Here is a 13,967-nt window from a genome sequence, read left to right as displayed (position 1 = left end):
AATTGGTACTTTTAATAGCAGCATTGGTGTAGATAGCATAGAAATCAGCTACCCAAAAGCTTTAGTTTTCACATTCCAACCCTTTGCCTAACTTGAATACTAAGAATTCAAGTGCAACTGTTATGCACACACCGCCCGGCAGCGTACTGCGGCGCAGTCATAGGCAGCAGCACGAACAGCGGGCCGCCCAACAGCACGCACCGCCCGGCAGCACCGCACAGCCGCCTGGCAACGCGTAGCACACACCGCCTGGCAGCATGCAGCACGCACCGCCCGGTAGCGTGCAGCACACACCGCACGACAGCAGCACACGGCAGTAGCACACACCGCACGACAGCAGCAAGCTGCTCACGGCAGCAGCACTGTGAGACGCACGCACCGCCCGACAGCAGCAGTAGGGCGAGGCCCACATGACAGTTCATCAGGGTGGGCCCACACTTATCTTACCACATCAGCTCTACCCGCCAACTCGCTGCCAGCTACACCATTCCTCATCCCTTATCCTTATCCTTATCTTATCTTAAGTAAGAGTGTGTTACCATTAGGAGTAGGTAATTAGGAGTTTGAGTTTAATTAGGAATTCCCTTCTGTAATCTCCTATTTAAGGAGCCACGAATTGAAATAAAGGCATTCAGTTTTCTAATCAATAAAAGAGTGAGGAGAGTGAGGAGAGTTCGGGTGGTCTCTTGGACAAATCACCCCAAGGGAGAGGTCGGGTGGTCTCTTGGACAAATCACCCATTCAGTTTCCGCAATAGGGTCTACACGCAAGGGAAGTCGTAAGGGAAAGCAGGGCTTTCTCCCCGTGGACCGACCCGTGACGGGATCCTACGCGTGGGCCCATAACATTTGGTATCAGAGCCAAACGTCACGGGCGATATGGAGCAACTATCATCCAAGGTCAACGAGCTGGAACATAGGCTAGCAGAAACCAGCATGGAGGTTCGTGAAGTCAAGGAAGATGTCCGGGAGCTACGACGCCGCCTGGAAGCATTCCTCTCCAACAAAGAAAGGAGTTCTGAGGGAATCGCCAACACAAACAGTCGCCGTCCGGACTGGGCAGAGGCATCCAGCGAGCAGCAGATCGTTGCCCTTACAGCCGCAATTATTACCAAGGATTAGCGCACGGACAATGAGACTGTAAAGTCTCCTCCTTTGGCCGGGGACAATGTCACGAACATTATATTGGTACCTACAGAATGCGCTCATTTGTCGAAGACAGGTGGACTTGGCGATGTTGCTGAGGCTTTACCGAAGGCTTTGGCTCGGCGTGAACATAGAGTTATGATTGTGGCACCACGGTATGATAACTATGCAGAAGCCCAAGAAACAGGAGTGCACAAAAGATATAAGGTGGATGGGCAGGATAATGGAGGTAACTCTCTTTCAAGCTTATATTGATGGCATAGATTTTGTGTTCATGGACAGCCCTATGTTTCGCAACATTGAGAAAAATATATATGGGGGAGGCCGAGGGGATATTTTAAAATGCATGGTTCGCTTCTGTAAGGATGCTCTTAAGGTTCTCTTATGTAAGTATACCCGGTGCGTTCCTATGATCCACAACATAGCACACCGGGGTCGTGGTCTAGTACGCAATTTCTGTTATGTGGATCTTCCACAAAACTACTTCAAACTATATGACCCAGGAGGTGGGGAACACTTCAATGTCCTTGCAGCTGGCCTGAGAGCAGCAGATCATGTAGTCGCTGTAAGCCATGGTTACGCCTGGGAGCTGGAAACTAAAGAAGGTGGCTAGGGTCTGCATCAAATAATAAATGAGTTTAATTGGAAGCTGAAGGGCATCGTGAATGTGATCGATGCAAACGAAGGGAACCCACAGTTAGATGTTTACCTGGCATCGGATGGCTACACCAATTACCCTGCGGAGATTCTTCAAACTGGCAAGCCTCAATGCAAAGCAGCTCTACAAAGGGAGCTTGGTCTTCCTCTTCGGGAGAATGTTCCTCTGATTGGGTTCATTGGAAGGCTTGACCATCAGAAAGGTGTTGATCTCGTTGCTGAGTCCATTCCTTGGATAGTGGACCAGGATGTGCAACTAGTCATGTTGGGCACTGGGAGACCTGACCGGGAACAGCTTCTCAAACATCTTGAGAGTCAACACCATGGCAAAATCAGGGGTTGGGATGGTTCCTCTGTGCAAAGGGCCCATCGAATAACTGCTGACATCCTACTCATGCCTTCTCGATTTGAGACATGTGGACTGAACCAGCTTTATGCACTGAGCTACGGGGCAGTCCCTGTTGTTCATACTGTTGGTGGACTGAGAAATTGTGTGCAACCGTTTGATCCATTCGCAGAGTTTCAAGCCACGTATCTGGAATTCGAGCTTGAGGACAAGCTCGTAGTCCAGGAGGAGTGTGATGTTATGGACACACCACCCGGCAGCGCACTGCGGCGCAGTCATAGGCAGCAGCACGCACAGCAGGCCGCCCAGCAGCACGCAGCACGCACCGCCTGGAAGCACACAGCACGCACCGCCCGGCAGCGCACAGCACGCACTGCCCGGTAGCGCGCAGCACGCACCGCATGGTAGCAGCACGCACCGCACTATAGCAGCACGCTCCTCACAGCAGTAGCACTGCGAGACGCACACACCGCCCGGCAGCAGTAGTAGGGCGGGGGCCACATGATAGCTCATCAGGGTGGGCCCACACTTATCTTACCACATCAGCTCTGCCCGCCAACTCGCCGCCAGCTACACCATTCCTCATCTCTTATCCTCATCCCTTATCCTTATCCTTATCTTATCTTATCTTAAGTAAGAGTGTGTTACATTAGGAATAGGTAATTAGGAGTTTGAGTTTAATTAGGAATTTTCTTCTGTAATCACCTATTTAAGGAGTCACGAATTGAAATAAAGGCATTCAGTTTTCCAGTCAAGAAAATAGTGAGGAGAGTTCGGGTGGTCTCTTGGACAAATCACCCCAAGGGAGAGTTCGGGTGGTCTCTTGGACAAATCACCCATTCAGTTTCCACAATAGGGTTTGCACGCAAGGGAATGCGCAAGGGAAAGCAGGGTTTTCTCCCCGTGGACCGACCCATGACGAGATCCTACGTGCGGGCCCATAACAGCAACCTATTCAAAAGATAAACTTCAGTCTAGTTTAAGTTGTACCACCCAAGTTAAGCTCTAGTTCTCATTTCTAACTAACTATTTCTTCAAATGGATCGAACTCTTTCACATGGGTCTATAAACAAGTTAAATGATTGAGGTATTTCTTAATTCGTGGAGAACATAGGCTCTAAAGTTGTGTTCTTTTCTAATGCAAATTAGAAAGTTGCCTAATATCCACTAATCACAAATCAAATCTAGCTAATTTTGTTTCATGAATCAAATAAAAAACTGTTCAAATGTTTTCAAAGGGCCACATTGATGTAGCTCCCACTCTTATAGGGGTGTTGTTTAATTATAGAAATCAAAATTAATTTAGGTTACAATTGGATAAGCTTTAAGATTTGTACTTTGAAAGCAGAAAAGCACAAGGCATCAATTCTAGGCATTATGCTTCGGGGCTTACAAGTGTTTTGGCTTCAGATTATATTTTTAAAAGCAATTCTTACCAAACACTTGAAAACTTTTCTGGGTCATTATATTTTCTACTTCCCAGAGTTCAAAAGTAAAAGCTTATTCAAATGGAGTTCAATCACAAATCAAATGAAAAAACCCAATGTAGATATTTCAAAACTTAAACATGTAGATAGTTAGTGGGCCCCAAACCAAATAGGTTTGTATGGTTACCCATACTAAATACGGGGCTAGATAAGTGTGCCCTCGTCAAATAACAAACCCGGCCTGGATGCTTCAAGACTTACCATGACCTACCACGGATGGTGTCATGCGAGTAAATTCAGTTTGTCTTACTCATCTCTTCATATATAATACAACCCTTTCTCAATAGGGATTAGGGATGCAATTATTGGGTTGGTTGGACCAAGTTTAGAGTTAATCCAAACACAACCCTAGGACCTAGACCGTGGACCTTGGCCCGGCCCAACCAGAGGTCAAAGTCTTATGTTTTCAAACCTCAGCCCAACTTGAATAATAATATTTCAAGCCCAACCGATGTATAAGCTCAACTTCAGGTCGACTTGGGTTGAACCCACCCAAAATGGCCCTTCTCACGTTTTTAAACCATCTATTTATTTCATATGGGACCGTAAAGAAATTAAATGAATGAGAGAGAGAGAGAGAGGCTTTTGTGAAGTGATTTTTTCGCAAGTCTAAGGTAGTAAATTCATGCATTTTGTAGTTGTGATAGAGTTGAAGATGAATCAACCAATACAAGTGGAGAAAGAGAGAATTGGATTTCTAATAAAACCTAAAAGAAACCAACCAATATATAGATCTTCTCACGTCTGTCTCTAAAAGGTAAAGAAACAAGAGCATACTAAAATTCTGGTATAAACCAAGTGTCGCAGAACAAAAGAACTCCATGTAGATCCCTTCGAAATTTTAACATGCCATTCTGTCACAAGTGTTCTCTTCGCCACGCCATCAAGTGCCATCCATCATGTCTACAGCCGCCACTCTAGTGTTCAAGTGTGTGTCATGGGTGGGTTATGCATGTATTTTTGTATGGGGGGATTACGAATAGCATTTCTGTAATTACTTTAGTATAATTTTTCATCATTTTGATGTATCCTTATGTCACTCCCCCAAAAGCTTAACATACTATTTGAGGGGAGGTAGGTAGTCGAGTGAATCAAGAGCATGTAAAGGTTAAGCATGAGATCCCCTCGACACTGAACTATATGTTTATGCTTGCCACTCTTTAATGCAATACAATTTGCCTTTTATCTAATTCGTGTGCCATCTTTGTTGCCTTTGCTTGTGCTGTTTCTTGTCGCTTAGGCTTACTCATCGCATTCGAGTGCTGCACGGGACCCCAATGACTAGCCCCGTGACAGTTGGTACCAAGGCAAGAGCTCCTGCATACACGTCGGACCCTGTCTTTGCCCCTACTTCGGCACAATGAAGAGCAACTGTGACATTGTCGATGACACACCACATGGGCAGCACCAACCCCACAACACTGATGAAGCTCCACTTGACAAACCTACCAAGACACAACCCCCAAAGGACCGCACAACTAAAGCTAGCAAGCACGAAAAATCAGTCGACCAACTAGCTAGCATGGACATGTACATCCTACGTTACGAGGCAACAGTGGGAGAAACCTGAGATCGGATCGATGAACTCCACCTCAACCTAGAGACTGTTGAGAATGCAGTGGTGGAACTAGAAGGATGTTTCAATGGCATCTTCAGAGACATGCACACCACCATACAAAATTCAGGAGCAGGGCCTTCCCAAAGTAGCCTACAAGGCTTTCTAGATAGATTTCAAGCGCAATTGGACAAGATGAGAGACGAGATGACTCTCATAAAGAGGGCGGTGGCCAACTCACCTAACACTCCCTCCACCCCAACTTCCATGCACATCAAGATTTGTGAGCCAACACCTTACTCGGGTGCTCGGGATGCTAGGGAGCTTGACAATTTCTTGTGGCAATTGAAGCAATATTTCTTCGCCACTGGCATCATTGACAACCAAACTCAGGTACGTACAGCCGCTATGTATTTGACTAATATCGCAATGTTATAGTAGCGTAGGTGTTGCCAAGACATTGAACGGGGAACCCACAAAATTGACACCTGGGTTGGATTCAAGCATGAGATCAAGCGCCAGTTCTACCTTGAAAATGTGGAGTACATGGTGCACCGAAGAATGAAGAATCTCAGACATCAAGAATCACTGCATGACTACGTCAAGGAATTTTCAGCCTTGACGCTGGAGATCTATCACATGTCAGACAAGGATCTCTTGTTCAATTTCATGGACGGCCTCAAGCCATGGGCAGAGCTTGAACTCCAACGACGTGGGGTTAAGGACCTCGCCACTACCATGGTCGTAGCTGAGCAGTTTGCTGATCTAAGAGCACCTAAGGAAGAAGAGCAAAAGCCATCCAACCCATGTACCCTGAGTTTGAGTGGGGGAGATCAACAATCAACCTCTACAAAGGAGAAGCCAGTGCACACTAACAAGCCCGTCAATTACCAACAAGGGATGAAGCCACAAGGAGCCCAAAGCTATCAGGGCCACCGGGAGACCAACTACTCCTCCCTCTCCTTGTTACTTTTGCAATGGAAAGCACTAGACTACCGACTGTCCTATGCAGAAGAAGATCAATGCCCTTGTCGCCAAACTCAGTGATGATGAAGAGAGTGATGAGGAGAAAACCACAACGGCGCCAAGAGTAGGCGCCCTTCAGCTTATCAACGCCATGGTTAAGAAAGACGCCACATCTAAGCAGCCCACCAAAGCCCACAAGGGGCTGAGTTATGTAGACATCACCCTCGGTGAGAGGCTGACCCAAGCCTTGGTGGACACTAGGGCCATCCACAACTTCATTTCGCTTGCGGAGGCAAAGCGGTTCGGCTTGACCACCACCAAGGAAACAGGGTGGGTCAAGGCTATCAACTCAAGGGCCAAAGCAATAGAGAGCATGACTCATGGAGTAGAACTCCAGGTTGGACCATAGAAAGGACCCATCAATCTATCTATGGTACCCTTGGATGATTTTTAGGTTGTTCTTGGAGTGGAGTTCCACACATAAGCGGAAGCAACACTTATGCCACACATTAGCAACTTATCTTGGATGAACACTCCCCTTGCATGGTTCCTGTGTCATCAGCTCTACAAATACTTGGGAAGCAACTTTCAGCCTTGCAGTTGTACCAAGAAACAAGCAACCATGAAACCAGCGTCGTGACAACAAGGAAGACCCCCTGCCAATCATCCCACAACGACACTGGAACTGGTTGGGAAGTTGTCACCAGGAAGAAGTCTCCCCCAAAGCCGTTCCAACATCAGCACCAGTGCTAGTACCAATATCAGCAACACCAACATCAGCATCAACAACGGCACCAACGTCAGCGCCATGAGCCGACAACACCGAGGACTCCTGGAAGACCCAAGGCCGTCCCCAGCCACAACCAATTCCACTATGACCATCATCGGGGAGAGCGAGTACCACCAAACCTACTTAGGTACCATGTCCGCCACCACAATGATCAAATCAACCCTCATAGAAGCCTTGTGAGGAGCAACCCTTGGGGAAAAGATCATCAAGGGGAACAACGCTCGAAAAATCCAAACTTTCATTTTGACCTAGCCTTGGCCACAAACCTTCCTAACACCAAAGCAGAACAACCAAAATCCTACCTTGAAGCAGCCAGGCAAGGACTTAACGTAGGGACTAGCCATAGGTTTTCCCACCATCCAGAACACCCTAAAGAGTTCCACCCATCATCATGCCCAGGCCTTGGAAGAGATAAACTTCATGGAGCCGTTGAGGAACCCTCCTTCATCAACAGTAGATATGAGCCTCAAGCAGAAGCTAGTCTTCGAGGATGAAGACTGAATTGAGTGGGGGAGACTATCACAAGTGTTCTCTTTGCCACACCATCAAGTGCCATCCATTGTACCTACAACCGCCACTCCAGTGTCCAAGTGTGTGTCATGGGTGGGCTATGCATGTACTCTTGTATGGGGGGATTGCCAATGGCATTTCTATAATTACCTTAGTATGATTTTTCATCCTTTTGATGTATCCTTATGTCACTCCCCCAAAAGCTTAACGTACTCTTTGAGGGGAGGTAGGTAGTCGAGTGAGTCAAGAGCATGTAAAGGTTAAGCATGAGATCCCCTCGACTCTGAACTGTGTGCTTATGCTTGCCACTCTTTAATGCAATACAATTTGCCTTTTATCTAATTCGTGTGCCATCTTTGTTGCCTTTGCTTGTGTTGTTGCTTGTTTTTTAGGCTTATTCGTCGCATTCGAGTGCTGCACGGGACCCCAACGACTAGCCCCGTGACAATTCGTTATATCGTAGATACCCATTTGACCCTTCCATTTTTGCCAGTATTCTCTTTATCTATCAGTTATCACAGAATCAGAAAAGTAGATGCAACTACCTATGCAACTTATAATAGGCAATTCCGATGGCCACAGAGACAAACAGTAATCCTCACCTCTTAACAAAACTTGTTTGCAGAGGTCAATATTGTTTTACCATTAACAACTCTCCTAATGATTTAACCAAGAAGTACCTATTGCACTTATTACACAGATCATAATCATAGATTTGTTTCTGAGCCAGTTCGGATGCAAACTTAACTGTCTTCGTTGTGTCACAGAGCAGAAGTCCTCCATTGTTGCTGAGGGCGTAAAACTGGCCCTCAGCAACAATGGTAAAGCAATGGTGATAATATTATCTAGGAATTGGGAACATCCAACGTCCCACAGCGCATCCCTGTCATGAATTGGGAACATCTCCCGATGATAATACTAGGAATGATGATGTCATCATTGAGAGATGTTCTCAATACATGGCAGAAATGTGTTGTGGGGGCAGTCTTGTGGGGGTTTGCTTCAGTCTCGGCTTTGAAGGGTTTGTGTTTAATATCCTGGATTTTGAGTATTCTACATTGTCGTGCCTAATATTATCTATGAATAATTGTGTTTCCGGTTGCGAGAAATGGCTAGGTTTTTCTTCAGTTTGTTCAAATACTTTTGATGTTGTTGTGGTTCGAGAATTCATCAATTGGTTACATTTTCTTGTTGGACAAACTTTAAACCTTAAATCTTTTTATCCTTATCCCTGCACTAATTCTCCATTTGATATTTGCTGCCCAATTAAATCTAAAGACTATTAGGCTTTTTAGAAAGGATGGCCATCTATTTCCATGCAGAAAGATTTGAGATTGGTGCATTTCGTTGGAAAATTAGAATTTTTTGCCTTTGCTCTTTTTCTTCTTGTGGGCAAATTTGGTGGCTGAAAGTTTTATGAACATTCACCAGTAAACCGAAAGGTATCCTCAAAGGTTGTGTGAACCATTGTTTTAAAAACCAGATTGGACTGAATAGTTAGACTAGAAAAACTGGGAATCGGTTAGATGGTCGGTTCCATTTTATCCTGGAACCGTTATTTCTCCAAAAACCATTGATTTGGTCAGCAAACTGCTGACCTAGGCGGTCAAATCGTTCCAATTGTCCAATGGTTTGGTTATTTTTTATTTTTTAAAATTTTTTATTTTTTTATTTTTTATCAGAACGGGCCATCCATCCAATCCAAACTGTTGAACCGTTTAACCCGGGAACTAGGCCCTTATTCAGTCCATTGTTCGATTCAGTTTTAAAAACCTTGTTGTGAAACTACTTAAAACCTCAAAGTAGTTCAAAGAATGTTTTCTAGAAGTTCCTATTAATGTTAAGTGGACTTCACCAAATCCTCAACATCGTAACCCAGAAGACGTGCTTTTAAGGTTACTAGTTTTGGCTGATGCGTTGGTATAAGATCAAGGATGAACTTGCTAGAGAATTTTTCTTTTCCGGCGGTGATCATTGGTGAGAAAGTTAGATTTCTCATTACTAGAGATTTCCTAGCATTTTTTTTCCTTTTTCAATGACGATTTTGGGCCACTTAGGTTTTAAGAGAGAATGGCAAGAAGAAAATAGAGAAAGTTTAGTGGGGTATTTGGATAATTCAATGTCTCCCATCATCTAATTTAACATCCGAGGGGGTATTAATTTGTTGCTAGGGGTGTCAATTGACTGGTTTTAGATTGGATCTAATCCAATCCAAACCTTATCAAATCAGATCTGGACGATCAATTATAATTATTAGATTGGGCCAATTTGAAACCGATCAAAACTAAAGCCAGGCATAAAATCACTTTTGTGAAAGTACTTTTATGAAATCACTTTAATAAAAGCATTTTTACAAAAGGACTTTTGTGGAAGTACTTTTATAAAAACACTTTTGTGGAAGTACTTTTACAAAAGCATTTATATAGAAGTACTTTTATAAAAGCACTTTTACAAAAGCATTTTTATAAAAAGAACTTTCACGAAAACACTTAAAAAAATCCACTTCTACAGAAGTACTTTTATAAAAGCACTTTTAAAAAGTATTTTTTCAATGTATATTTTTGTAATTTTCAGATCTTCATTTTAATATATCTTTCGTAATTTTTTATATGTTATGTATTTTTTATATAATTTTTTATATTTCATTCGATTTGGATTGGAATCAATCCAGTCCATTTACATTTTAATGAATTGGATTGGATTTGGACCGGATTAAATCCAGTCTATTTGTAAATGGATTCACATTGGATTAGATCGGATTGGATTCACATCGGATTAGACAGACACCTCTATTTGTTGCAAATAAAAATTGAGAGAGGTCTTTTTTTTATATATATGAAATAAAATATGCTACACAAGCCGGGGGGAAGCACGACCCCAGAAGTCACTAAAGCAAATAAGTTCAGAGAGGTCTGTCACAAATTAAGGTATTGGGGGATCTTTCTATTTTACCATATTTTTGTTGTAAATGTTCTCAACTTTTTTCTACCTCTTTAATTTTATCCACCAACCACCGTCACTTTGCGATTAATAACCCATCCAGCAATTTCAGTTTTTCAGAAAGTGGTGAAGCTGTTATTTGGGTTACTCAGGTGGGTTTCCGAGTTTGTTGGGAGGAGTAGGGGTGAGGGAGTGGTGGCTTGGAGATGTCTTGTTGGTTGGAGAGCTTGAGGGTGGAAGCTTGGGCCTTTACGGTGGCTGGAACTGAAAGAACTCAGGCTGGGTGGGATTCGATGAGTGAGGTTCGTGGTGGGAAGTGAAGGGAAGCTTCGGTTTCGAGTTTGCCAACGTATCCATGCATTGAATCAGAGATCCTACACCAGTTTGCTAACGTATAAAAGGTAAGATCAGTTGTAATAAAACACCAACTAGTTAAAATAATGTAAATTAAATGGAGAAACAGAGAGAATAGTAGTTAAATTACTATTATGGTTTAGTTAATTGATTAACTGTGCCTTTATTATTTGAAAATTGATTAATACTATCCTTACTATTTTTGACAATTGAGTAATTAAAAAATTCCTAAAATACCCTTTTCACATTCATTCCTAAAAAATACCTTTTCACTTATGTTCTTAAAATACTATCTCTAAAACCTTTCTTCTTCATTACTTCTCTATATGTTTCGATGAAAAACCAAGAGCAGAGATGTCGATCTCAGTTCTGACGGAGAGATCTTAGTTCCAACTTCCAACATCCTTAGTTCCGATGAAAACCTAGGAACTAAGTTCCTGTTTCAAAATAAAACCCTATAAAAATTTCAAGTCTGGGGTGCAACCAATAATGGTGGTACGAGCACTGGATTATCTTCCAAAGGCTCAGAAATTACCAGTAAAAGCTATCGGTGCAAAATCAATCTGGTTGGACCATTGAAGAAGACAATACCACTTACAAAAAGGTAAGCAAGAAAATAATTCTCCCTCACAAACCTTTTTTTTCTACTCACTACTCTCACCTAGTGGTATTTGGTTTCACCCAGTGCATGATGACGTCGCATTTAGTGAGTGATCGATACTAGTTTGCACCGGTTGGTTGCAGAGAAGATCTGCCTAGGATGTGTCTTTTTTGTCTGGATTTTATGAACTTTCAACTCTGAAACAGAACAGAAGTCCACTCTTTGCTTGAATACCCTCTACATAACTGATTTCTGAAACAAAACTAGTTTGTGCCGGTTGGTTGCAGAGATGATCTGCCTAGGATGTCTTTTTTGTTTTGATTTTATGAACTTCCAACTCTGAAACAGAACTGAGGTCCATTTTTATCTTTTTCTTTTTGTCTTGATATTATTCCGGAGCCCATTCCTAAACTCCAAACTGCTTCCCCAACACCATTTACAGATGCTTCCACTATTTCAACACATCTTGAAAGCTTCATTCTTCATGTAAGGATCTATCGACACCCATATCCAATGCATCGAAATAACCCTCCCAATGGGTTACATATGATTGCATAGACGTAGAGTGTCCCAATTGAGTTCATCAAGCCATAAGGAGAGAACCCATCATGACTTCCTCTTTGGTTTGGATAAAGGATCAATGATTTAACTGCAACTGCCACATGTGACAAAGCCAACGATACCAAATTGAATCTTTCAGAAGTATCGACACCAAAAATTCTAATCAGAATGGGCTCCAGCATAGGTGATCAGCATATAGAGAGATTTCAAAAATCTAATTTTCTGGTGGTTCTAGTGGTTTTGGAGAAGAGAACAAAAGGGAGGGGGAGAGATCTATAGTTCTGGTGGTTCCAAACAAAGTAGAGGGTAAAATATCTTTTTCATATTTCCGATGACACAGGTTACTGACAAAAAAGGATTAGTAAATTGCCAAAAACAGTAAAAATAGTGTTAGTCAATTTTGAAACAGTAAAGTTAGACTTAGTCAATTAGCTAAACCATAAACTAAACCATGGGTAGTTTAAAAAATTTACCCTAAAACAAAAAACTTAACCCATTCATAAATCTTCTCACGTCTACCACAGCAATAATGTAAAGAAACAAGAGAACATTAGAGGTCTGGCATAAGCCAAGTGATGCTGTTCAAAAGAACTGATTGTGGATCCTTTCGAGATTGCAACTTCCCATTGGCCATATCGTAGATACTTATTTCATTATTCGTATCCCTTTTCTGGTGTTTATCAATGATATAGATGCAATTGCCTCGGAAATTTGCAGAAGGCAAGTCCGACGGCCACAGAGACACACAATAATCATCACCCATTAACAGAATTCGGTCACTCAAGCCTTCTATTTCCACCCACCTCCTAGTCCCAAAATCCATTCTGTACACTTCAAACTTTGATATCTTCTGACAAAATGGATTATAAGCTCGAAAATGCATGACCATCAACAGCTCTCCTAAAGATTCTACCAGGTACCTCCTCACCAAAATACTATCATATCTTGAGTACTTCTCAGCTACAGGTTCAACAAAAGAGCTGCCTTGTTTCTGAACTGGTTCGGGAGCAAACTCAACGTTTTTTGTTGTGTCACAGAGGTCGAGTTCTCCGGTCCTGGTGAGGGCGTAGAGCTGCCCCTTGAAATATCTGATATCTTCGTACCAACGCTTACGTGGGGCTTCAATGGAGGTCCACACTTTGTCTCCAGGAGGTCCTGTAGGAACCAAACTCTTCGTCCTCCCAAAAGCATCTATGGAAATCCACTCTATGATTGCAGAGCCATCCGGCGGCCATCTTCTTGCGTTTGTCTTGTAGAAAATCATGGTAACTACGATGTCCTCCTCATTATCAGAACAACCAGGAGGAGTCTTGAATAGGGTTGCTTTCTTTATCCAGTAGCCGCGTTCCTTGGTGTTGAAGTCTTTGTCTATAATGTTGGGAAGTCGGATTCGAACTCCTGTGAGGGGATTTAACAAGTGGACTTCCTCAGTCTTAACGCCATTGACTAATAGCCAACCGTGAACAGATCCAAAGAATCGACACTTAGAAGCATTGGGGAGTTTGAATTCATAGCGCTTTCCCTTGGGAAGGCTGAACAAGCAAAGGGTATCTGTGCTTTCCTTCTTCCCTGATAGTACCAAACAGGGGAGCTGCAAGTATTTCTCCTTCATTGCAACAGACCGCCATGCGCAGCACACCCAGCGAAACCTAATAAAATCTTCGATGTCACTGAGACGTCTGGCAATGGAAGCTAGTAGATCTTTTGGGAGATCTGCCCAGTTAGCCATTAGGGTGAACGATAACTGTACCAATGTTATATACTTAATTTGTTTGGTCCAACTAATTATACAGAAAATTACGGCTAATCCAGTCTGTTTCTGGGTGTTTGTTTTCTCACCAGCTCAAATATACAGTTGCCATTCTGGGGCGACTATGTTATCCGAAAAATTTGTAACCAATCAACCAGTCTCACAAGAGATCACATCTGCGCCCCATATAGGATGCCCCACGTGCCCCACAAACGCACCACATGTACATCTCAACATGCATGGAATATATTTCTAAATTATCGGTGGAAAATTTACCCAATTCAGTTGGAATATGTTGTAGGGGT

The 13,967-nt window shown here is 43.0% G+C and overlaps 1 protein-coding gene and 1 pseudogene across 1 annotated transcript; one reads left to right on the top strand and one right to left on the bottom strand.

The window, feature by feature from the left end:
• The first annotated feature begins 878 nt into the window (after positions 1-878).
• LOC104596900 (granule-bound starch synthase 2, chloroplastic/amyloplastic pseudogene) lies at positions 879-6,237 on the top strand (annotated as a pseudogene).
• A 6,087-nt stretch (positions 6,238-12,324) lies between these two features.
• LOC104596898 (F-box protein At2g26160-like) lies at positions 12,325-13,641 on the bottom strand. Its single transcript, XM_010258219.2, has one exon. The coding sequence runs from the start codon at positions 13,639-13,641 to the stop codon at positions 12,463-12,465; it is 1,179 nt and encodes a 392-aa protein (XP_010256521.1). The 3' UTR covers positions 12,325-12,462.
• Between the last annotated feature and the right edge of the window lie 326 nt (positions 13,642-13,967).

This window comes from Nelumbo nucifera, chromosome 5, assembly GCF_055504915.1.
Source record: "Nelumbo nucifera cultivar China Antique chromosome 5, China Antique-T2T, whole genome shotgun sequence".
Taxonomy (NCBI): domain Eukaryota; kingdom Viridiplantae; phylum Streptophyta; class Magnoliopsida; order Proteales; family Nelumbonaceae; genus Nelumbo; species Nelumbo nucifera.
The sequence above is the reverse complement of the archived record's forward strand: the minus strand, read 5'-3'. Positions and strand labels throughout refer to the sequence as shown.

What these genes read in the sequence shown, in the direction of transcription:
- LOC104596898 (XM_010258219.2), bottom strand. Translation starts at nt 13,641, where the DNA reads ATGGCTAACTGGGCAGATCTCCCAAAAGATCTACTAGCTTCCATTGCC.